This window comes from Physella acuta, unplaced genomic scaffold (genome assembly GCF_028476545.2).
Source record: "Physella acuta isolate Inbredline_101_S28 unplaced genomic scaffold, ASM2847654v3 ptg000017l, whole genome shotgun sequence".
Taxonomy (NCBI): Eukaryota; Metazoa; Mollusca; class Gastropoda; family Physidae; genus Physella; species Physella acuta.
The window spans coordinates 1,504,419-1,531,473 of record NW_026731537.1 but is presented as its reverse complement, the minus strand read 5'-3'; the positions used below and the strand labels follow the sequence as shown (position 1 = coordinate 1,531,473).

General features: G+C 40.3%; 2 protein-coding genes across 2 annotated transcripts in view; one reads left to right on the top strand and one right to left on the bottom strand.

The window, feature by feature from the left end:
• Positions 1-27,055, top strand: part of LOC131937455 (gamma-aminobutyric acid receptor subunit beta) — a 139,305-nt gene that overhangs the window by 45,564 nt on the left and 66,686 nt on the right. Inside the window, exons 3-5 of the mRNA XM_059294908.1 lie at positions 4,825-4,892; positions 14,942-15,192; positions 18,579-18,661. Coding sequence (XP_059150891.1) covers positions 4,825-4,892; positions 14,942-15,192; positions 18,579-18,661 — 402 coding nt within the window. The remainder of the gene's footprint in view (positions 1-4,824; positions 4,893-14,941; positions 15,193-18,578; positions 18,662-27,055) is intronic.
• Positions 21,119-25,469, bottom strand: LOC131937722 (uncharacterized). Its single transcript, XM_059295333.1, has 3 exons — positions 25,326-25,469; positions 24,467-24,599; positions 21,119-21,449 (listed from the first exon to the last, which is right to left on the bottom strand). Exons 1-3 carry the CDS (start codon positions 25,374-25,376, stop codon positions 21,244-21,246), a joined length of 390 nt encoding a protein of 129 aa, XP_059151316.1. The 5' UTR covers positions 25,377-25,469; the 3' UTR covers positions 21,119-21,243.

The following is a 27,055-nucleotide window of genomic DNA, read 5'->3' as shown; positions in this document are numbered from 1 at the left end:
TTAACCCGAAAGTCTTGAGTTCGGAACCCGGTCTCGATCTAACGAGCTCTAACTCACAATGGGAAAAGTAAAGTTAGTTGACTACACTAGTAAGGTGGCTGGACATAGTGCTGACTACACTAGTAAGTTGGTTGGACATAGTGCAGACTACTCTATGCCTTCAAAAACCGAGGTCACAGAAACAGCCCTACTCTACTTCGTCTTGCCCATGAACCGCCAGGTTCGAAGTGGTAGCTTAACTTTTACTAAACGCATTTTGGCATGGAAGAATGTCTCGGATTTTTGTTTTTGTTTTTGTGTTGTTTGATAAATTGATTTCTCGGCCATCTGAAGAAAACTGATGAAAGTGTTTGATGTGATTTTTTGTTGTCTCGATATTTTAGCTCACATGTATAATGTATAGAGGGGTTGGGGGTAGGGTGGGGTTGAGGGTGCTAGTTTATTTTGAGCTGCCCCGCCCCACCAGATATGCACACATTGTGTAACGCACATTCTCGTGGGGTACCAGAAGCTTCTAGATGTTAGTCGTAATTCACCGGGCATTGTTTACATAACCCTATGTCTGGAGTGTAGAAAATTCTAGACCACAGTGGGGCCTACACCATCAGAGGGGGTGGGGGAGGGGGTTACCTCAATGGTCAATCTCTTTATGACGTGAACACACGCATATTTTGGTTGGATTAGTGGGTTGGCTGAGTGATTGGTAGATTAATGGGTTGGTCGTCTGCTGAATTAAAGAACTGTCTTGCTGCTTTAAGGGTTGGTTGGTTGCTTAAAGTGTTGGCTGGTCTGCGAATTAAAACGGAACTATGATACGGGGGTAAAAAACTGCCATTGATCGACATATCGAAGGGAAACAATCCAAGATTTTTTATTCATGAGTTCTTTCCCTTGTCTTATATTCCGTGCGTCAGTGGCCCACTATGGTTCCAGTGGCCCACTCAAGTTGCTGGTGGCCCACTATGGGTGCCAGTGGCCCACTATGGGTGCCAGTGGCTCACTATGGTGCCAGTGGCCCACTCAAGTAGCTGGTGGCCCACTATGAGTGCCCGATGCCCCCTCGATCGGTCCACTGGTACCTTCCCTACGCGACCAGTTGAGAAAATATTGTCTTGTCCTATTCTACAATTATGCATGACAAGACATATAGTAGCACTCAGACACACCTCGACACTTATGCACGTTTGAATATTTTGCACACGTTGTCAAACTTTTTCAACAAAAATATTCCTGTCTGGACAGGTATCAGTAGCTAGATACGAAATCATTTTAAAGTGTCACGGTCCAGCTTTTTAAGCCATCTTTTTATATTCCTGACCATCCAACTCAACACATTCTCGTGACTTTTCGTATGGGGCTCTTTTGCTTTCAGCTGTTTTAAGTTGATATTTTTTTACGTTCAATTTTTTTACGGTGAGTTGTTTTACGTTGAGCTATTTTAGTTGGAGCTATAATCACTTATAATTTAAAATACAGGCAGAAGTTTTTCAGTCAACACAGCTGACGATTTATCCTGTCGATGACACAGTTGATCCTGTTGAGTTTGGTGTAGGAACGTTTTTAAAGTCAACATTTATCTGACACAACAGTTTATATTGTGGAGAATTCTTAGACTTGTAGAAATTTAAAATATACTGATGGTCAATGTTGTACCACCAAATGTTGTGTTGCCACCAAATTTCGCTTCACCACCAAATGTGTCACCACCAAATTTCGGTTCACCGCCAAATTACATTCACCACCAAAAGTCATGTTGCCACCAAATTTCGTGTTAACAAAATTTATGTACCAAATACCGTACTATAAGGATGATCAGAACAACTTTTAAATGACTTATAAAATTACATAAAATTTATGAAACCATTTTCGTCTGGCTTCTTTCTCACATACCCCTATTCGCCCCCCCCCCCCACCCCACCCTCACCCAAATCGCCTTCTTCCTTACACGAATTGACAGCGTGAATCATTTTCAACAACCAATTAAAATGACCCAATCAATATCGACCTTCAAGTCAGAAAACTCGAACATAATCCAGAGAGATAATGATCCGTTTCGTTGTACAGCCGAACGTACGGCATATTTTTACAATGTCCTCAACATTACAGGATGTCCTTCAATAGGACTAGATCACATTGTCCTCAACATTAGAGGATGTCCTTCAATAGGACCAGAGCACATTGTCCTCAACATTACAGGATGTCCTTCAATAGGACTAGATCGCATTGTCCTCTACATTACAGGACCAGAGCACATAGTCCTCAACATTAGAGGATGTCCTTCAATAAGACCAGAGCACATTGTCCCCAACATTACAGGACCAGATCAAATTGTCCTCAACATTACAGGATGTCCTTCAATAGGACCAGAGCACATTGTCCCCAACATTACAGGACCAGATCAATGTCCTCAACATTACAGGATGTCCTTCAATAGGACTAGATCACATGGTCCTCAACATTACAGGACATCCATCAACAGGACCAGACAATCTTGATGCTGAAGCCACATTTTAAATTAGTTAACAACACTTGGCGATTGTGTTTATTTGATTTACTTCAAAGGGTTAATTTAAAATCCATACATTTTTTACATAGACACAGATAAGACCCTTACAACATTAATTTTGGTCCAATCTAATGGTCAAGTGGTAATGACATTTTAATATTCAAACGGTTCTACAACGTAAGAAGTTTTTAATATCCCAACTGTCTAACAAGATTTGAATTGTTATAACATTCACAAAAATCTTCTTTTAAAAATCATAGCCATTTTTCGAACTTGCATCCCCAAATATGATTGTATGAAAGAGACGAAGGGGAAGGTGGGGGGAGGGGGGAGATATGACTTCTGAGATTCGTGGGTCGCCTACTTTGAAAACCAAACCCAATATTTGATGTTATCAGCCCGAGAGCTGCTCGCTATCCCCAGGACCCGGCCCGTGGAAATAGCACAATTCTCAAAAGATGATAGTTAAGCGAAAGGGGCTTGAAACCAGAGTGTCTGTAGACTGAAGAGTTGCCGTTCGTTTCTCCATTGCCGTGAATCGATGAGAGGGGGGTGGCTGGGATAAAAGCTTATTTCCTCGTGTGTGCAGCCCCAAATCCTATTTTTATCAACATTTTCTTTCGGCCGCCGGAGGAGCATCGGCGGAGTGAGAAGATACAATTACCCTTGGAGGGAGTTGTTTAAAAAAAAACAAGTGTATGTTATTGAATGTGACAGGGGGAGGGGCGCTGATATACGGCTCCACATACACGTCTGGCATATGATTCCACATCCAATATTAGCGACATCGCAGAAATAGGCGCTTGGAATTGAGTTTTAATTTTGTTGATTGGCGCATTTGGAAATCCTGAGTCATATATATATATATATATATATATATATATATATATATATATATATATATATATATATATATATATATATATATATATATATATGTTGCCTTCTGCAATAGTGTTTTTCCCACGTTTTCTTTAACTTGCTTTCGCCTCTGTTTGTTTGTTTTTTTGTTTTTTGTTTTTCCAATCAAATCTTGCGATCGAAATTTCGTGCACTTCCCAGTTAGCTAGCGCGCTGAAATTTTCAGGCAAGCTTTGTTTCGGATGACAATAGAATATTCAGCTGTTATTATTACTAAATTGATCCATGGAAACATTTTATTGATCATTTTATACCCCTATATAATTGTACAAAAAACGTGGGGGAAAAGGGACATAACCCAGTAACTGTAATTTGATGAAAAGAAGGTTCGGTACTCTCCCTCTTTTTGCTTACTGAGTAGTTGTCAAACGGTGTTTGTCTACAAACAACCAGAACGTAACAACTGGTGGCCAGTATGGGGGAGACGATATGGTCGAGTGGTTGGGCACACGATTGCTATCCCACTCGACACGGGTTCAAATCTATGTGTTCTAGTCAGTAACGTATTCACACAACGTGTTTTTTACGAGTTGTCCTTTTACGAGTTGTCTTCGTTTACCCAAAAAAAAAAAAAGTGAAAAGATAAAATCGATAGCAAGATTTCAATGCAAACAAACAGACAAAGACTAAAAAGTAGAAAATAATAATCATTAAAAAAGTTTTAAAAAACCCACGTTTTCTGATTGAACTAAAAAGTAGAAAATAAATGCTATACATCACAATAATGCAAGCGATCACTCTACTATAAGCGATGAAAAACGTGGGGCGCCGTGATTTTCTTACAGTTTCTAATACTGTTGACTCTCTACAAGCTCCCTAATAAAAGTCAATAGTATTATCTAATCAATAGTAATATAACTTTTACTTCGGCGCCCCACGTTTTTCATCGCTTATAGTAGAGTGATTGCTTGCATCATTGTGATGTATAGCATTTATTTTCTACTTTTTAGTTCAATCAGAAAACGTGGGTTTTTTAAAACTTTTTTAATGATTATTATTTATTTCATTTTTCCTGTATGTAAAGTATGTTTTATTTTCTACTCTCGGCTTAATTACTGTCCTGTGTTGTCTTGATTCCTGTCCTGTGTTGACTTAATTACTGTCCTATGTTGTCATGAATCCTGTCCTATGTTGTCATGAATCCTGTCCTGTGTTGACTTAATTACTGTCCTATGTTGTCATGAATCCTGTCCTGTGTTGTCCTGATTCCTGTCCTGTGTTGTCTTGATTCCTGTCCTGTGTTGACTTAATTACTGTCCTATGTTGTCATGAATCCTGTCCTATGTTGTCATGAATCCTGTCCTGTGTTGACTTAATTACTGTCCTATGTTGTCATGAATCCTGTCCTGTGTTGTCTTGATTACTGTCCTGACTGTGTTGACCTGATTCCTCTACAGGTGACCCCCTAGAGATCGGTATCGAGGTCATCCTGGCCAGCTTCGACAGTATCTCAGAAGTTGACATGGTGAGTACATTCTTAGCACGGGCGGCAGTCTCTCAATCTAGATGTGTGTGGGGGTGAGGGGCGGGACAAGGGGATGAGGGGTGGGGACGTGAGGGGGTGAGGGGTGGGGACGCGAGAGTGAAAGCTTAGAGAAGTGGGGGTAAAGGGTGGGGACCCCTTCTAATTTGACATTTATGAAATGAAATTGAGAGGTAGCATCTTAACGAAGATGGGATGAAATTGTGAGGTAGTGTCTTAACAAAGATGTACTCAACAACGTATGTAATTTAGGTGTATGTGTGTGTGAGTTGTGTATGTATATGTGTATGTCTAAGTTGTGGTGTACGGTGTATGTGTGTGGTGAGATGGGGAGGAGGTTGTTTGGGTGTTCCCAATAAATTCACCTAAGGCTAACTCTGCGCCACGAATGAAAATATTTTAGACTAAACATTTGGCCATTAAACTCTGGCCCCATTAGACTAAACATTTGGCCATTAAACTCTGGCCAACTAGACTAAACATTTGGCCATTAAATTTTGGCCCCATTAGACTAAACATTTGGCCATTAAACTTTGGCCCCATTAGACTAAACATTTGGCCATTAAACTTTGGCCCCATTAGACTAAACATTTGGCCATTAAACTCTGGCCAACTAGACTAAACATTTGGCCATTAAACTTTGGCCCCATTAGACTAAACATTTGGCCATTAAACTTTGGCCCCATTAGACTAAACATTTGGCCATTAAACTCTGGCCCCATTAGACTAAACATTTGGCCATTAAACTCTGGCCAACTAGACTAAACATTTGGCCATTAAACTCTGGCCCCATTAGACTAAACATTTGGCCATTGAACTGTGGCCCCATTAGACTAAACATTTGGCCATTAAACTCTGGCCCCATTAGACTAAATATTTGGCCATTCAACTTTGGCCCCATTAGACTAAACATTTGGCCATTAAATTCTGGCCCCATTAGACTAAACATTTGGCCATTAAACTCTGGCCAACTAGACTAAACATTTGGCCATTAAACTTTGGCCCCATTAGACTAAACATTTGGCCATTAAACTTTGGCCCCATTAGACTAAACATTTGGCCATTAAACTGGCCCCATTAGACTAAACATTTGGCCATTAAACTCTGGCCAACTAGACTAAACATTTGGCCATTAAACTCTGGCCAACTAGACTAAACATTTGGCCATTAAACTCTGGTCCCATTAGACTAAACATTTGGCCATTAAACTCTGGCCAACTAGACTAAACATTTGGCCATTAAACTCTGGCCCCATTAGACTAAACATTTGGCCATTAAATTCTGGCCCCATTAGACTAAACATTTGGCCATTAAACTCTGGCCCCATTAGACTAAACATTTGGCCATTAAACTCTGGCCCCATTAGACTAAACATTTGGCCATTAAACTCTAGCCCCATTAGACTAAACATTTGGCCATTAAACTCTGGCCTCATTAGACTAAACATTTGGCCATTAAACTCTGGCCCCATTAGACTAAACATTTGGCCATTGAATTGTGGCCCCATTAGACTAAACATTTGGCCATTAAACTATGGCCCCATTAGACTAAACATTTGGCAATTAAACTCTGGCCCCATTAGACTAAACATTTGGCCAACTCTGGCCCCATTAGACTAAACATTTGGCCATTAAACTCTTGCACCATTAGACTAAACATTTGGCCATTAAACTCTAGCCCCATTAGACTAAACATTTGGCCATTGAACTGTGGCCCCATTAGACTAAACATTTGGCCATTAAACTCTGGCCCCATTAGACTAAACATTTGGCCATTAAACTCTGGCCCCATTAGACTAAACATTTGGCCATTAAACTATGGCCCCATTAGACTAAACATTTGGCCATTAAACTCTGGCCCTATTAGACTAAACATTTGGCCATTAAACTCTGGCCCCATTAGACTAAACATTTGGCCATTGAACTGTGGCCCCATTAGACTAAACATTTGGCCATTAAACTTTGGCCCCATTAGACTAAACATTTGGCCATTAAACTCTGGCCCCATTAGACTAAACATTTGGCCATTGAACTGTGGCCCCATTAGACTAAACATTTGGCCATTAAACTTTGGCCCCATTAGACTAAACATTTGGCCATTAAATTCTGGCCCCATTAGACTAAACATTTGGCCATTAAACTTTGGCCCCATTAGACTAAACATTTGGCCATTAAACTCTGGCCCCATTAGACTAAACATTTGGCCATTGAACTGTGGCCCCATTAGACTAAACATTTGGCCATTAAACTCTGGCCCCATTAGACTAAATATTTGGCCATTAAACTTTGGCCCCATTAGACTAAACATTTGGCCATTAAATTCTGGCCCCATTAGACTAAACATTTGGCCATTAAACTCTGGCCAACTAGACTAAACATTTGGCCATTAAACTTTGGCCCCATTAGACTAAACATTTGGCCATTAAACTTTGGCCCCATTAGACTAAACATTTGGCCATTAAACTGGCCCCATTAGACTAAACATTTGGCCATTAAACTCTGGCCAACTAGACTAAACATTTGGCCATTAAACTTTGGCCCCATTAGACTAAACATTTGGCCATTAAACTTTGGCCCCATTAGATTAAACATTTGGCCATTAAACTCTGGCCCCATTAGACTAAACATTTGGCCATTAAACTCTGGCCAACTAGACTAAACATTTGGCCATTAAACTCTGGTCCCATTAGACTAAACATTTGGCCATTAAACTCTGGCCAACTAGACTAAACATTTGGCCATTAAACTCTGGCCCCATTAGACTAAACATTTGGCCATTAAATTCTGGCCCCATTAGACTAAACATTTGGCCATTAAACTCTGGCCCCATTAGACTAAACATTTGGCCATTAAACTCTGGCCCCATTAGACTAAACATTTGGCCATTAAACTCTAGCCCCATTAGACTAAACATTTGGCCATTAAACTCTGGCCTCATTAGACTAAACATTTGGCCATTAAACTCTGGCCCCATTAGACTAAACATTTGGCCATTAAACTCTGGCCCCATTAGACTAAACATTTGGCCATTGAATTGTGGCCCCATTAGACTAAACATTTGGCCATTAAACTATGGCCCCATTAGACTAAACATTTGGCCATTAAACTCTGGCCCCATTAGACTAAACATTTGGCCAACTCTGGCCCCATTAGACTAAACATTTGGCCATTAAACTCTTGCACCATTAGACTAAACATTTGGCCATTAAACTCTAGCCCCATTAGACTAAACATTTGGCCATTGAACTGTGGCCCCATTAGACTAAACATTTGGCCATTAAACTCTGGCCCCATTAGACTAAACATTTGGCCATTAAACTCTGGCCCCATTAGACTAAACATTTGGCCATTAAACTATGGCCCCATTAGACTAAACATTTGGCCATTAAACTCTGGCCCTATTAGACTAAACATTTGGCCATTAAACTCTGGCCCCATTAGACTAAACATTTGGCCATTGAACTGTGGCCCCATTAGACTAAACATTTGGCCATTAAACTTTGGCCCCATTAGACTAAACATTTGGCCATTAAACTCTGGCCCCATTAGACTAAACATTTGGCCATTGAACTGTGGCCCCATTAGACTAAACATTTGGCCATTAAACTTTGGCCCCATTAGACTAAACATTTGGCCATTAAATTCTGGCCCCATTAGACTAAACATTTGGCCATTAAACTTTGGCCCCATTAGACTAAACATTTGGCCATTAAACTCTGGCCCCATTAGACTAAACATTTGGCCATTGAACTGTGGCCCCATTAGACTAAACATTTGGCCATTGAACTCCTGCCTCAGCAGCGGACGTGCTCCAACAATCGACTCATTAGATAGAAAAATTCACGGTTGTGAGAGGACATAAGGATGGATCCAACCCCAACCCCGAACCCTCGACGCCAACCTAGCAACCCTCACCAGCAACCCTCAGTACCAACCCACTTAAACTAATTCATATCTACTATCATCCTTCCCTCTTAACTTATTTAATTCTCTCAGATTCCCCAACCCCTCCCTCTCCAACGTCTCAGAGAGTCCCCACATTTGTCTGAGGCTACAGAAACCCTAGACCACGGGTTCCCAACCTGGGGGTCGCGACCCCCCTGGGGGTCGCCAAGGGCTTTCTGGGGGGTCGCCAACTGGTATACTAAACATAAGTAATGAGAAACAAAACATAAATATTTAGAAGAATATCTGCAGTTCTGCTTTACTAACATCACTGGAATTCAAATAGAGAAGAAGCAAAGCGTAGGCCTACTGTGCAAAGTTGTTCTCAGTCACGAGTTTATAAAATCTTCAAAACTAAAACGTGATTTGAGACGAGTCATTCGGAACACACCAAAAAAGATATTGTGTTCTTTCGTCGGCATGAAGCTAGTTGCAAACGTACGTCAGAGACTTGATCGAACAGGAAGTTTTTACCAAGGAAATACAGCATTAGCGCAAGCATCAAATGAAGTTGCGATAGAAAATGCCAAGCACAAAAAAAAAAAACACACAATAGAAGAAAATCTCATCAAACGCTGCATGTTGAAGATGGTGAAGTTAATTCTTGGGGATTCCAGTGCAGTAAAGGTGAAACAAATATCTCTGCCTAATAATACTACTCAGCGGCTTGTAGCCGACGTGTCCGTAGATATTAAATAACAAATTTTTAATGAAATCAAGCGTTCACCATTGTTTGCTTTTCAAGTTGATACATCAATAGACGTAAGTTCGTGTTCGCAGTTGCTGGTCTTTGTCTATATTTATTCAGATGATAGCAAAGAAGAGTTGCTATTTTGTGAAATAGCATGGAGAAAATAAATACATTTTTTTTTTAAACTGGAATATTAAAGTTGGTTAAAACGGCTGTGGGGGTTTGTACTGATGGTGCGCTATCCAGGTTTAGGTAAAAATCGGGCATTCAGAAAACAGAAAAGATTTAGCTCACTAGCCACTGCATGATTTACCAGTACGCCCTCGTCATCAAGACTCCATTGCAAGTAACAGTTGTACTCTATATTTAATCGGGAGCAAAGACATTAATATAGATCACGAGGTTCTGCTTTTCTACACTACAGTACGCTGGCTGTCAAACGAAGTGTTGTGAATCGTGTTTTTGAATTGAAATCTGAAATCAAATTGTTCTTGGAAGTGCAAAGGAAACAAGACCTTTTGGTATACTTAAAACGACATAGAGTGGTTGGAGAGAGTATCATACCTAGCAGATATATTCGAACATCAACGTAAGCTTAACCTGAAGCTTCAGGGAAAATGAACGAGGATTATTACTTTCCATAATAATCTCGGGGCATTTTTATCAAATCTGCAAAATTGGCGAAGAAAATAAATCTTGGAAATGTTGTACATTTGAGAAACTCTGCAGTGTGGTAGATGAATCTAATTGTGAGATAATTAAAATTTTGAAAGAAGACATTTCTGGGCATCTTGAATCTCTTGAAAACGAACTGCGGCGCTATTTCTCTGAGCTGAAAGAAGAAGAATCGTGCATTGACGCAATACCCATTCTCTACTTCCCTTGATTTTGCCAGCATTCCCGATGAATTACAAGGTGAATTCTTTGATTTGCAGAATGATTCCGCCTAAGATGAAAAACTGCTCACACAATTTTGGTGTATTATTCACCATTCATACCGAAAAGTAAAATTGATCGACTTTTCGAGAATAGCCTTTCAACACTATTCTTTGATTAAAAACAAAATTAAGAAGTAAATTGAATGTTGATAATGACATAGGTTGGCGTTAACAAAAACTTAACAGTGAATGTTTAGTAAATAGCATGCAATTTTACACATCGTATTAAAACAGTTATCAAGAGTAGTTCATATTGAAAGTCTTCTAGAAAATCTTATTTTAGTGCTTATTACTTTCCATACTAAATTCGGCTTTTTAATTTTATGGGGGTCGCGGGTCACTAACTATTTATAAAAGGGGGTCGCCACTCGAAAAAGGTTGGGAACCACTGCCCTAGACCATCTAGCCAGGGAAGAACAATTACTTTATCTCGTGATGATTCGACCCCACCCCTCGTGAGACGGGACCCCACCCCTCGTGTGAGACGGGACCCCACCCCTCGTGTGAAACTGGACCCCACCCCTCGTATGAGACTGGATGTGTATATTGCATTTTCTCCCACGTCACATAAACCCTCAGCACCGAAACCACGCACCCCCTTGTGGGATGAAAGAGCTAGAGTTTAAACTCCCTTTTGACCAAAAGCTAAAGATGATACTCAAGTATCAGATTCACCTTTTAGCTGAACCAACACCCAATATGAACGCCTCTCGCTCGATATATCATCTTCAAATGGGCGTCTTGTCGCTGGTACGGTAAATATTAGCGTGCCGGCAACTTCACGGATCCGGTTCTCCGGCTAAATTGTAAAGCAACACGAAGCCGGACCACACATGGCTGACTTCAGACGACCTATCGACGGCGTCTAGAACAACACTATCAGTCACGTGGGGTAGGGGGTGGGGCGGGCCGCACCCCAGTGTAAACAGTGTGGGGCAACCCTCGCAAGTCGGGGCGGGGAGGGGGTGTTTGCCCCAACTTGAGGGCGATCTATTCAGTCACGTGACCGGAGGAAACAATGTCTTTTAATCAAACCATAACCGGAAGTTATGAAAGTTTGCCGGTCGATGGTGGGGGTCGTGTTCTGCTTGATGTAGATCATAGACTGAATACGGGCGACACGTGATCTAGCTGTGTTGATGTAGATCATAGACTGAATACGGGCGACACGTGATCTAGCTGTGTTGATGTAGATCATAGACTGAATACGGGCGACACGTGATCTAGCTGTGTTGATGTAGATCATAGACTGAATACGGTCGACACGTGATCTAGCTGTGTTGATGTAGATCATAGACTGAATACGGGCGACACGTGATCTAGCTGTGTTGATGTAGATCATAGACTGAATACGGGCGACACGTGATCTAGCTGTGACGTTCTGGAACGTTCGGTTTACTATTGGTGGTTTTAAAGATTAGAAGACAAAAAACTTTACACCCCCTCACACACACACCCACACTCACCCCTTACACACACAGACACCCACACACCCTACACCCATACACACACACACACACACACCCACACACACCCACACACACCATGGACGACTGATCTGGTAGTCTGTGTTGGAACATACGGATAGTTTGTCTGATGTCTGTCACGTGTCTGTCAGATGTCTCTCAGATGTCTGTCTCTGAAATGTCTGGCAGACTTCCTTCAGATGTCTCTCAAATGTCTGTCAGATGTCTGTCTGTCAAATGTCTGTCAGATGTCTGTCTGTCAAATATCTGTCAAATGTCTGTCAAATGTCTGTCAGATGTTCTGCTGGTTTTGACCTCTGAGCACTAGTCTGACTGGAATGTCACAAATGTCATAAATGACACAACAGACCCACCCCATCCCTCGCGACATTGAACCGACGCATCATTTTGGCTGATTGTCAAAAACAAAATTTCATTTTCCTGTTTAAAAAAAAAAGGTCCTAGCTATTTCTCTTGGGGGCATACTAAAACCGTCTTTTCAAAAACTCCAGAACATTCCTTTAAGTCGTCCCCCCCCCCATTCTTTTTTTTAACAAAGAGATGCGCGCGCATCACGGAAACAGGTCGAGGAACGCAGACGACGGACTGTAGGGTAGGCTAAATGCGATGACGTCACAGTGCCCCCAAAGTTTTAGTAAGACACTGGCGTATGTCAGCCTTCTATTTTCTTGTAATGCCACCCCCCCTCACCTCCCCTCCCCCACTCCCCGACCCGCGGTCACCAACATCATCAATCAGCAGACGACCAACAAATCTACACGCTTACCTTGTGTCCGGTACATAACCGGACCCTGACCTTCATCACAAACTATATGCCAGTTAACACGCCCGTTTTGGGGCTGAAACTTGGTCTCGTTTGGCCAGGATTTCTCATCGAGCGAGGCCAAATCTGCATGATTAACTTATCATTCTTGTTTAACACGCACAAATAATCAGGCGGACGAGGCTGAACTGCCTATCCAGGTTACATGGATGATGTTGAGATAAATCTTACATTAACTAAATCGAAATATCGAGCAGAAAAAATGTACAAGGGCTGGAAAACTAACCCGGGGGTCTCTGGGTCTGATCCCGTGTATGCAGAACGTCTCTGTCTACCCAGCTCTGATAGGTACCTGACCCACGTTAAGTTTAAGAAAGACGGCTGGGCATAGAACTGAACACACAGTGGTCAGAGAAACGTGTGAATTCTACGAAAATATATCTCTACTTTAATATAATAAAAATTAACAAGCTTTATATAAAACAACGTGTTTTGCACTAAAGATACTTAAGGTTTTTGTCATATCCAATGTTTGAAAAAGCATAAAGAATTTTATCTCCACAAAAACATTCAAGAAACCACGGGGTAGATAATCAAAGAGGATGTAACTCGGGACACCAAAGGATAAAAGATTTTCTTTGAAGACAAGGGCGACAACCGTGTAAGTCTGCGAGCCGAACATGTAAATTCCATCATGACACATGGTCTCTGATAGACTCTCCACTTGTCGTGTCCCGTCCTGAACAAAATCACGGCAGGGGGTTCCATTTCTGGCACCCCCACCCTCAGTCTGAGTGGGCCCGTCCACATCGACGTACCGGCAAACAGATCATTATTCTCTGGTCGCGCCGGGTAACCTGATCTAGATTTTCTGGCCCGACGTTTCCATTGGCTGCAGACTTGACCAGAGCTAGGCTTGAGTCCTGGAACCAGAACCGTGCTACGGTCTGCTAGGTGGCTCAGTAGTTCATGCTCTCTGCATGGAACTCGTCTTCAACATGTTCAGTTTGGGCAGAGGGCAAAGGTTATAGTGTGACAAAAAATAGGCGTGTAGATTTTACGCTTGGGGGTTAAAGGTGAAGGTCGGGATTTTTAATCTGAAACGTCAAAAATATTGGGCTGCTAGTTGGGTATTTCATGGTCTGACCTGACATTTCATTTACAACGTTTGGACATGATCAGGGTCCAACGGTCGTTTGGACATGGTCAAGTTAGACCGACCGTTTGGACTGGGTCAAGTTACACCGGCCGTTTGGACATGGTCAAGTTACACCGACCGTTTGGACATGGTCAAGTTAGACCGACCGTTTGGACTAGGTCACGAAAAGTACATGTGACCTTGACATGGAACGAAACCAACAACAAAAACCTCATTACAGAATCAAACTTCCAGTTGTCATGGCAACCATTTTTTTTAATATTGATAACTTTTTATCTGATGGCCATTTTTTTTTAAAAATGTGGTTGGTGACTTGATAATCTGCATTTGATGGTTTTTAAGTCCCCTTGTAGCAGATCATGTGGGTAATTCAACCATGATTTGATATCCGCCTTCACAGTTAACACAGTGGGGCTCTTTCGTATGTGTCTATTGGTCTGGAACATGAGTACATACAAGTCACGTACACTCACATACGCATACATTATATATATATATATATATATATATATATATATATATATATATATATATATATATATATATATATATATATATATATATATATATATATATATATATATATATATATATATATATATATATATATATATATATATCCTCTCCCCCCCCCCCTCGCCATCTTCACCCACCGACTGCACCCAATCAAAAATATCATTTTCTCCATAAGAATAAATTGTCGCCATTGACTCTTCCGAAAAATAAAATTGTAACCCTTGGCCTTTCTCCCCAGGATTATTGTAACCCTTGACCTTTCTCCCCAGGACTACATTGTAACCCTTGACCTTTCTCCCCATGATTACATTGTAACCCTTGACCTTTCTCCCCAGGATAACATTGTAACCTTTGACCTTTCTCCCCAGGATAACATTGTAACCCTTGACCTTTCTCCCCAGGATTACATTGTAACCCTTGACCTTTCTCCCCAGGATAACCTTGTAACCCTTGACATTCCTGCCTAGGATTACATTGTAACCCTTGACCTTCCTCCCCAGGATTACATTGTGACCCTTGACCTTTCTCCCCAGGACTACACCATCACGATGTACCTGAACCAGTACTGGCGAGACGAGAGGCTCCAGTTCATCTTCAACCAATCGCTGGACCTTGGACACAACAGGAGCGTGACCTCCATGACCTTGACCGGGGCCTTCGCCGAGAAGATCTGGGTGCCCGACACCTTCCTGGCCAACGACAAGAACTCCTTCCTGCACGACATCACGGAGAAAAACAAAATGGTCCGGCTCAATGGCGACGGTTCGCTGGTGTACGGCATGAGGTCAGTTCAAACCTTCCGATCTGTGGCTTGCTGTAGGCACCAGTCAAAGTCTTGAGCGCTGGATATTTTAGTGTAAACAATGTAGCTCCAACTTGAATGTTTTGTTTACTTTTAAAAAAAAATTTCTTGTAGCGTTAGCTTTGTTTTCTTCCACTCAAGCCCCTTGCCCCCCCCCCCAACAATGTTACCCCATCCCTGCCCTTGTCAAATACCCCCATTGTCACCCCACCCCCGCCCTTGTCGTTCCCCCCATCGCGCGCCACCCCCTTGTCGCAACACACTCACCCCCTGTGTTTCCCTACTTCACATATGAGAATCACTTCTAATCCTTGATTCAATCCCTATAAAGACACTTCTCTTTCCTCTTCCATTGACTCGCTCCAGGCTTACTCCACTTTTGTGTCTGCCCCACCCCCCCTCCCATCATCATACTGGCCCTCCCCTCACGATACCCCCCCCCCCATGGCCATAATGGAAGAGATAAGCAAATCCTTAATTGCAGTAACCTTGGTCTAATTAATCACTAACGTGCCCTTTAATTCAATCAAGACGCACCTTCCACCCCCCCCCCCCCCACCACCTTCAAAAAAAAAAGCGCTGATCTAATGAAGGTTTTACTTGAAATAACAGCAGCCATCTAAACTCGTTAAAATTTGAGAATGTATTTTGATTTTTTATTCTGATGGCACCAAAAAAAATCAATAAATGGCACGCTATGTTATTTTTACCCTCCTATCTCTTCATTGTCGGAATGCCCCTCCCCTCTCACGTCAATCAAACCCTTGATTCGGAATAAAGAAGAGGTTTTGATTATAATTGGCAGGGGCGGGTTTTTGTAATAATCTTTCTGTGAGTTTTTAAAGTGCAGTTAGCTGCTGTAGAGGGGGGGGGGGACCTGTGCCTAGAGATGGCAGACTAGACAATATTCCGTCTGAAATCTGGCACACTACGCGATTAAATGGTAGCTTTCATGACCGTAAAGTTTTTTTTTTATAGTGAGGATAGTCCACGCGATCAACTCCGATAGTGTGGGTGAGGGGGGGGGGTCATTTTCGTGACGTAGAGATAGTTAATGAATGTGACGTCATTTGTTGGTGTACATTTCTGCTGACTACTTCATGTCTGCTGGAGTAATGTGCCATTTCTTCGACAACTGCTTCAAACAACCATCTCAAATGGACTTGGATTTTTCTCCTATAAGGCGGAGGGGGGTGATATTCTGGATAGGGGGTAGCAGTCTCTTGGGAGCCATGAGATTGGGAGGCATGGGGCAGGGAGGTGGGATTTCACTGGGTGTGGGGAGGTGTGGGGAGGTGTGGGGAGGTGTGGGGAGGTGTGGGGAGGTGTGGGGAGGTGTGGGGAGGTGTGGGGAGGTGTGGGGAGGTGTGGGGAGGTGTGGGTTAACTTGAGTGGACTCATTACCAGTTTGTTGTCCTTGTCAACACGCCGCTTTCAAAACGTTGAATGCCAGAAGCTGGGAGGGGTGGAGGGGGTCTGGAACTACCCTAGGGATGGAGGGGGGGGGCAAGTCAGTGATTGTGAGATGGGGGGGGGACATAGTCAACGTGGCATAAGCTAAAGGCTGGCTCTGCTAGCGGTTAAAAGAATGTTTGCTGGGAATATTGAACACGGCTGAGAGAATGTTCTGGAAACACATACAGTGATAGGGACTCGAAGGGAAGTTGGTAACGTGGTTGTTTGATTAACTGGTGGTGGTAGAGGGTGTGTGGGTGGTAGAGGGTGTCTGGGTGGTAGATGGTGTCTGGGTGGTAGATGGTGTCTGGGTGGTAGATGGTGTCTGGGTGGTAGATGGTGTCTGGGTGGTAGATGGTGTCTGGGTGGTAGATGGTGTCTGGGTGGGAGATGGTGTCTGGGTGGTACACGGTACGGTATCTAGGTGGTAGTGGGTAATAGTGGGTGTCTGGGGGGTTGAGGGTGTTATGATGGTAGAGGGTGTAAATTATTAGCCTATGCTTTCCTAATTTATTCTTTTCAATGACGGTCTTGGCCTGTAATTGATTATAGGAAAAATAACGTCCATTCAAATGTTAAATTTTCATAGCGTTAATATCATTATTTTAATACAACAAAAATTATTCTCAATTCTAGAATTAATTAAAGATATCCAGTAATCACACTACTTCCGCATGAGCGTCGTGGGAACATGCAATAAACGCATCTTCGTTTTTTCTAAAGCGTTTTATTCCTTAAAATTTTCCACGAATCATTTTTGTTTTGTTTTGTTTTTCAATTCGCCTCTAAAAATATCAACAACCGATTGCGTTTATTTGCTGCACTCAGCCGTCGTGCGGACCCACAAGAGGCTACAAATATTTTGAGCTAGAAAAACTTTTCGGATGAAATTTTTTACATAGGAAGAGAACAACGCGACATTTGCGTGGTAATTAATTTAATTATGATAATAATGTCTAGCCACCCCACCCCCTTCCTCCTCTCCATGTCCTTGATAACAAAATTTCTTCATAAAAAATATAAAATAGAAACTTAGAAAACAAATGTATGGCAAATAAAAATGAGATCAGCCTAAAAGACAAGATTATGCTAAAAGATTGGGATTTGATAAAGATCGGGACAATAGGGTTAAATTACTTGCGTAAGACTGTACTTAGATCTAGTGCTGGCTTTTGAATTCCTACTTTCGCTTGACCACTTGCTGCCGCTGAGAACTCATTTCAGCTGAGTTGGCTCTTTTTCTCAAGTTGCTTTGGTCTATTTGACACACGGTTTTGAGCATATTTTTGGTTTATTTCACACAAGGTTTTGACCAAATTTTTTTGGTCTATTTGACACAATTGACCAATTATGTCAAAAAACTTTCGACCTAAATTGGAACATTCGGAGACATTGGGGTCTAAGCGTTGCAGAGTTGGGGCGTTCGGTTGTGGTAGGGTCCGGATAGAGTTGGGGTAGGGGCGGGATAAGGTTGGGGTAGGGTGGGGTCTGGATGTAAGGAAGGGATGTGAGCTGTGCTCTATCGTGCGTAACGCCCTTTCACCCCCCCCCCCCTTGAAAACCACGTGACGCCCCATTAACGTGTGGGAGAAACAGCGTCTTGCCTCAGTTGACTGGGAAGTGTTCCTTAATGTTCCTTGATGGCTCCTAACTCGACGGAGTAGATCAGATCAAAGTTCTCTATATTTCATGTTCGACACTTACATCAACTTGCGTGTATATATATATATATATATATATATATATATATATATATATATATATATATATATATATATATATATATATATATATATATATATATATATATATATATATATATATATATAAAATAATACCCCTGTTTGCCAAATGTGATAGTTTAACCCCCATGTTTAACCCCCATGTTTAACCCTCTATTTAACCCCCCACAGGTTCACCACGACACTGGCCTGTATGATGGACCTACACAACTACCCGCTCGACCACCAGGAGTGTACGGTAGAGATCGAGAGCTGTGAGTAGAAACATGTGACCTATTTGTTGTCACGTGACCTACTTGTTGCCACGTGACCTAAATATTCTCATGTGTCCTAATTGTTGTCATGTGGCTTACTTGCCGTCATGTGCCCTACTTATTAACGTGCACCTTTTATTGCGTGTGACCTACTTGTTGTCGTATGGCATACATTCTGTCATGTGACCTACTTATTAATGTGAACTTAACTTGTTGTCTTATGACCTACTCGTTATCTTGCGACCTACTTTTTGTCACGTGACTAACATGGTATCTGACCTATTGTACGATTATTTCACCTTTCTGTATGTAACGTCCAATTAACATTGAAGACCTTTAAAAGTTGTAGTTGAAATGCTTGAGCTCACTAAAATGGTGTAAACACCTCACTCAGTGACGGACAACAAAATTCTAGACTTCTGGTTTCTGGTGGGAAAAAAATCACGTGAATATCGATTGATTGTTGTCATACGTCATAGCTAGCCAAATGGAACACCTCAAACTAAAGCTTTAGTTGATTTTGTTTTTGGTTTTTGGTTTTCTAGCTGTAAAACAAAAGCGTTAGATTTCACTTGGAACAATTGATATGATTGTAGATAATCCCTAACCTAAGCTGTCGACACATTTGATCACACTATATTTTTTCGTGTGTTGAAGTTCGTTTGTCCAATTTTAAATAATTTTTATTTAAACGGGCTGTCACGTTCTCTGAAATTTTGCCGCAAAATAAAATGACTAAAATAAAATGACTAAAATAAAATGACTAAAATAAAATGACTAAAATAAAATGACTAAAATAAAATGACTAAAATAACATGACTAAAAAAATAACTAAAATAAAATGACTAAAGTAAAATGACTAAAGTAAAATGACTAAAATAAAATGACTAAAATAACATGACTAAAATAACATGACTAAAATAACATGACTAAAATAAAATGACTAAAATAAAATGACTAAAATAAAATGACTAAAATAAAATGACTAAAATAAAATGACTAAAAAAATAACTAAAATAAAATGACTAAAATAAAATGACTAAAATAAAATGACTTGAAAACCTGGAACAACAAACTGAAAGCCATTGTCTTGTCGGTCAGATATTTGTTTCTACAATAACAACTTTGTCTGCCCATGGTCTTCCTTACCCAGTGAACTACAATCGACCCCCCCCCCCCCCCCCGGGCTGACTGAGGACAGAATCACCTAAGTAAATAAAGACAACACTAAAAACCCGGAGCCAAAAGTTGCCAGAAAAAAATGTGCTTGAATCTGTTGATGCGAACTCCGGATGTCCGGAGGGAATTCTGTGGGATGTTTGTTTACATTACGTCGCCCAAAACCTTCACCTCGTCACTTCTCTGCTGGACGCTCACTGCCCACTGGAAGTCTTGGTTTGGAATTGTTCAGTGGGGTTTTACGTATGGGTACATTTTTGTTGTTGTTGATCTTAGAACCTGGCTCTGTGGCTATTTACTACATGATTTTCGCCAAGATAGCCCATCAGATATCCGTAGGAATACATGCATATCTACACATGTGCATATATATATATATATATATATATATATATATATATATATATATACACATATGAAATAAAGATAGATATACACACAAACACACATATATATATATATATATATATATATATATATATATATATATATGTTTATATAATGTATGTATGCACATGTGTAGATATGCATGTATCCCCACGGGCGGGACCACATAACAAACAGCCACCCGTCAACATATGGAATTAATGTTGCTGCCTGCCAGGAAATTAATCCAGGTCTAATGATTAATTATCTGATTAGATTGACGGGATCTTTAGCGCGCCCAACATACATTCATCACACGATGCTTCTTGTAAACATCCGCCATGTTTTCTTTCCTGCCATACGGTTGCTGGGTGGAGGGGGGTGGTGTGGGGGGTGATGTAAGGATTGCACAACGTCACTGGCTAGAGTTGTGATGACGAGGTTCGTCAACTTACGAGGCTCGTCGCTTGTCTGCGAGTCTCGTCTTTAAGCGGATGGACGAGCCAGATTTGTAACAGTCAAGTCCATGGCGAACTAGACCAAGTTGGTCAGGCAATTCACAGTTGGTTCGTTCTAGGTGGCGAGCTGCTCCTTCAGTGGCATGGTTCGTCGTCTTATTGGCAAGGTTCGTCCGTTTAGTAGCAAGACGTGTCCAATTTCTGAATAAAACTTGTCGAACATGAGAGCCCCATCTAGGTGCTGGACCCAACACCCAATCAATAATGTAACCCACTCTTAGGCAATCTGTTCTTACTTGTTAATCGAAGATCAAGAAGAAAGGTTGTTGTTTAATGTCTGTTAAATGTACCTTCATCGCATCCCCATGGGTCAATTCATGCTCATTTCATAAAGTTTTGTTTTGGTGGGACTAGATCAAGATTCACTCACGTCAAGTACAACACAAGAACGATCGTTAGTTTGTTGTTTTTATCTTTACATTTGACATTCGATACACAAAGGACCCAAAAATTATTCATGTAAGTTTTAATTTCCCTGTGGTCAGAGTTTAGGTGAGGGTTTAAGCTCAAGCTTAAGACTTAAGCTGCGGGTTTCTCACACTTGGAGACCCACTGGTACCCGGGTCTTGGAGGTAGCATGATGATCATCTTGGAGGTGGGGGTGTCTGTGGGGAGGGGGACCTCGGTCATGTGACATTCAGTGCCCGGCTCACAGCTGCAGTAGCCGTTCATCTTCTCGAATGTGCTGCAGCTGTCGCCCTCCAGCTGGTACTTCTGGCAAGTGCCTGGGGACAACAGTCGCAGCAGTCAAAAATATTTCAGTGGCAGTTTTAGCAGTCAAAAATATTTCAGTGGCAGTTGTAGCAGTCAAACATATATTAATTCTAGTTTCAGCAGTCAAAAATATTTAGTGGCAGTGTTAGCAGTCAAAAATATCTTAGTAGCAGTTTCAGCAGTCAAAAATATTTCAGTAGCAGTTTTAGTAGTTGAAAATATTTTAATTGTATTTTCAGCAGTGAAAAATATTTTAGTGGCAGTTTCAGCAGTCAAAAATATTTCAGTGGCAGTTTCAGCAGTCAAAAATATTTTAGTGGAAATTTTAGCAGTCAAAAATATTTCAGTGGAAGTTCTCGTAGTCAAAAACACAATGTACAGCTGTAAATAAATAAAAGCTTGTAAAAACAACCATGTTTGCCCCAACTCTTGAAAATACCGTGTATCGTTAGTCAGGTTTTACTATGTGGGACTGAGATACCAGAGCAGGTGATTGATATTGTTTTTTTTTTTACACAATGTAAGATAAATTACTTTAGTTTGGTAGGACTGTCATTAGTCTATCTTTCCAAATCAAACTGATGTAACATGACCTCCATTTTTATCTTGACGCGCCTTTTTAACACGTTTTTCTTAACTCAGCTTCGCGTTTGTGGATGTGTGGATTTGTTTGTTGTTAAAATTGACATCGAAAATTAGCCCACTTCTGATTGCTCTAGAGACCTGAAATTTGGCATGCATGCTACTTTCGCCTAACAATTTCAGATGCAATCATAAAAACTAGCAATTAGAGACCGTAATTAGCTTAATTTAATTACGCCCCAAGGACCATAAAATTGAGGACATGATTTCTAAAGATACCGACAAGACTGGAGCCTTATTGACACAGTTACTTCGGCCCCAATCGATGTGAGCGCGCTGGCCGTGATCGTATAGTGGTTAGTACTTCGCGTTGTGGCCGCGACAACCCAGGTTCGAATCCTGGTCGCTCAAGATTTTTAGTCCGTGTATTTATAAACACTTTTTTAAAAACCACGTTTTTCATGTGTAGCAACGGACTAAAAAGGAGAAAATAAAATACTTAAAAAAAACTTTTTAAAAAACCACGTTTTTTTATGTGTAGCAACGGACTAAAAAGGAGAACGGACACGATAACACATTGTTAACGGTGACACGGTTGGTACGCTGGGCATGCTAAAATACACATAAACACGTTTTTCCTTAACTCAGCTTCGCGTTTATTTGTTTGTTTATGGGAGATTTGATCACGTGATTCGTGAGTAGATCTCCACGCCAGCAACGTAAATTACACCCTTTCTCTCTTTAAAGCGTATCGGTCGCTCAAGATTTTTTTAGTCCGTGTATTTAAAAACACTTAGTCAAGTCATACTTAATCAAGTGATTAGATAAAGTAGAAAATAAACTATATAAAAAACTTTTTAAAAACCACGTTTTTCATGTGTAGCAACGGACTAAAAAGGAGAAAATAAAATACTTAAAAAAAACTTTTTAAAAAACCACGTTTTTCTTGTGGACTAAAAAGTAGAAAATAAATTTTCATACATTTGATGACAAAAAACGTGGGTCGGGCAGATGGGTCGGGAAATTTGATGGTGAACGTACCCACGTTTTTTGTCATCAAATGTATGAAAATTTATTTTCTACTTTTTAGTCCACAAGAAAAACGTGGTTTTTTAAAAAGTTTTTTTTAAGTATTTTATTAACACGTTTTTAACACGTTTTTATTAACTCAGCTTCGCGTTTGTGTGTTTGTTGTTAAAATTGACATCGAAAATTAGCCCACTTCTGATTGCTCTATAGATCTGAAATTTGGCATGCAGGTTACTTTCGCCTAACAATTTCAGATGCAATCATAAAAACTAGCAATTAGAGACCGTAATTAGCTTAATTTAATTACGCCCCAAGGACCATAAAATTGAGGACATGATTTCTAAAGATACCGACAAGACTGGAGGCTTATTGACACAGTTACTTCGGCCCCAATCGATGTGAGCGCGCTGGCCGTGATCGTATAGTGGTTAGTACTTCGCGTTGTGGCCGCGACAACCCAGGTTCGAATCCTGGTCGCTCAAGATTTTTTTAGTCCGTGTATTTATAAACACTTAGTCAATTCATACTTAATCAAGTCATTAGATAAAGTAGAAAATAAACTATATAAAAAACTTTTTTAAAAACCACGTTTTTCATGTGTAGCAACGGACTAAAAAGGAGAAAATAAAATACTTAAAAAAAACTTTTAAAAAAAAACACGTTTTTCTTGTGGACTAAAAAGTAGAAAATAACTATTTACATACATTTGATGACAAAAAACGTGGGTCGGGCAGATGGGTCGGGAAATTTGATGGTGAACGTACCCACGTTTTTTGTCATCAAATGTATGTAAATAGTTATTTTCTACTTTTTAGTCCACAAGAAAAACGTGTTTTTTTTTTAAGTTTTTTTTAAGTATTTTATTATCTTTTAATTCTTATCTAAACCAGTTCATAAACACCGGTTCAAATTCGGGAATTACGTGCGGCTATTTTTAGTGACCTACTTCTGTATCTGATTCAGTATGCCACAAAAACAAACATTTTTAAAAAAAAATTACGCCAAGTAATTTAACACGAGACACGGATTCTGTTTTAGAAAGGCCATCCAAAAAAAATGGAATGAAAATGTTACAAAAGGTATTGGATATATTAGGCCACAAATGTGGAGTGGAGCAGACTTACTGCTAGTCTGTCGTGTGTATCAGACCTACTGCTCGTCTGTCGTGTGTATCAGACTTACTGTCGTGTGTATCAGACTTACTGTCGTGTGTATCAGACTTACTGTCGTGTGTATCAGACTTACTGTCGTGTGTATCAGACTTACTGTCGTGTGTATCAGACTTACTGTCGTGTGTATCAGACTTACTGTCGTGTGTATCAGACTTACTGTCGTGTATATCAGACTTACTGTCGTGTGTATCAGCCTTACCATTAGTCTGTCGTATCAGACTTACTGTCGTGTGTATCAGACTTACCACTGGTTGGGCTCTGTAGCATGTTGATGGCCTCAAGTTGACGTCTGCTGGCGATCATGAAGAGACTGAGGATCTGACAACATTCTCCTGCGTCACACTGGTCATCTCTGGTACAGGTTTCACCAACCAGAGCCTTGATTCAAATGTTACATTAGTCATTGATGAACTAATTAGGTACATTAGTCATTGATTTGCTGAACTAATTAGGTACATTAGTCATTGATGTGCTGAACTAATTAGGTACATTAGTCATTGATGAACTAATTAGGTACATTAGTCATTTAGGTGCTGAACTAATTAGGTACATTAGTAATTGATGTGATGAATTAATTAGATACATTAGTCATTGATTTGCTGAACTAATTAGGTACATTAGTCATTGATGTGATGAATTAATTAGGTACATTAGTCATTGATGTGCTGAACTCATTAGGTATCTTTAACTAATTCAACGTGTAATTAATTATATGTGAATAATTTATTAAATGTTCTAATGAATTAATCACTGCCCATGAGACATGAACATTTTTTTCGTTTGATCCAGGGGAGGTTATAACAACAAATAAAATGTTGAAACTTTTAAACGCAGTTGTCTGAACATTTTGATTGACTTAGAATACAGCGTATTGGCCTAAGATAAATGTTTAAGCGACTTGCGTTAAAATTAATAATGGATTTGATCAAACTTCCAGCTGTCCGTCCTTTAAGAATTAGTTTTTATTGTATACTAGATGGATAGGTGCTTAAAGCAAATGTCGCTTGGGAAATTTGAAAAGTTTACTCAATTTAGCTTCGACATAAAACAAATGTCAGTATTGACATTTAGCACTACATAAAACGAATGTCAGTCATAACTTACACTGGTACTGGCAATGACGCAGGCGAGAGCGAAGATGACAATCGTGTTCATGGCGAATGTCAGGGCGAATAAGTCAGAGAGTGTTCCGTTAGCCTTATATCAGGCCAGAGAGTGTTCCGTTAGCCTTATATCAGCTTGACGTGGGAACTGCTGGGCCTTCAACATCTGACAATCATAGCCTCAGGTGACTGATTGCTTCTAGACCAACTGACAATCACTGATTCTAGACCATCGTGAAATTAATTCTATTCAAACGTTGACTGCTCAAAATGAACTGGTCAACTTCACTTATTTGTTGTTTTGTGTTCAGCTTTTTAAAATTTCCACTGGATTTGTATTTCGATCATTAAAACTTTCAAGAGGAAATTCAACTACACAAAATACTGGCACATAAAGACGATTATAACGTTTTCCCGCTACAAAGTGTTTTACACTTATAGTTCAATCAACTCAAACATGCCCATAACGTCGAAATGAAATTTTTAAATGATTGTCATATGGTTTTATTTACTTTTTTAAAACATATTATAATTGTAAAGTATACAAAAAATTAAATTAGTTAAAACATAAAAAAATCATCAACACACTAATTAATTTAGTAGTGCTTTATTTTAAAATGTAAAATATAGAAGAAAAAAAAGCTGACACTATATTGATAATTTTTACGAAGAATAAAATAGTGGAAGTAGAATTATACCAAATTAATGTTGAAAACGTGTGAATTGTTTTTAATCTGATTTGTTCATGTGTATCCTAACGTTACATCAATGTTTGTATTACACGCACACAATGAACAAATTATCTCTTCAATGACTGATCTTGTTTACATAAACTTTGTCATCAGATGGGGTAAAATTGACTATGTTCGGCAAGCCCACATACTCTGTATATCATTTTTAACCTTCGTATATTACACGATTAAATACAATTTTTTAAAGTTTATTGTTAGACGGCAAACCTATGCATTTTTCTCGTTATTTTAAAAACAAATCCCCCTTTTATAATATAGGTATTTGCCGTGATATATTTTGTCCTGATTTTTTTTGTCCTGAGATATTTTGTCTGAGTTCATTTGTCCTGTATCATTGGTTGTGCGTGCGTGTGTTTATATGATGTATGTATGTGTGTATGTATGTGTGTAGATATCCATGTATCCCCAAGTGGCCACATAACAAACATCACATGGATTAATGCTGCTTACATTAAAAAGCCTAACAATCAATCTTGCTCCCCACCATGGAATTAATCCTGGTCTCTCTAATGATTAATTCTCTGATTAGATGGATGAGAACGTCACTGCTCCCAATAGACATTCATGACATAATGTTTCTTGTAAACATCCGCCATGTTTTATTTACTTGGTGGACAGAGGTCGATGTGGGGGGTGGGGTCTATAGGGTCAGTGGCTCGTATTTAGTCGACCAGACACATTCGTCGTTCGACGCTGAGGCTCGTCTTTAAACCGGCGAGCGAGCCGTCCTCAGACAAGGCTCGAACTGACCGGACCAAGTTCGTCTTGAAGTTTCCGTGTACGGCAGCAAGCTCGTCTTTGATTGGTCAACTTCGTCCGTTAAGTGGCGCGTCCAATTTATGGACTAACCGCGGCCTTCACGGGGCATACAGTGGACACGGCATCCAATCAATGATGTTACAATCTCACTGCACCCAATCAATGATGTAACAACCGCAGGGCACCCAATCAATGATGTAACAATCGCAGGGCACCCAAT

Excerpts from the sequence above, each read along its gene's own strand:
- LOC131937722 (XM_059295333.1), bottom strand. The coding sequence starts at position 25,376 with ATGAACACGATTGTCATCTTCGCTCTCGCCTGCGTCATTGCCAGTACC. Across the intron at positions 24,600-25,325 it reads GCGTCATTGCCAGTACCAGT|GCTCTGGTTGGTGAAACCTG; the intron begins GTAAGTTATGAC and ends ATTTGAATCAAG. Across the intron at positions 21,450-24,466 it reads GCTACAGAGCCCAACCAGTG|GCACTTGCCAGAAGTACCAG; the intron begins GTAAGTCTGATA and ends TGTTGTCCCCAG.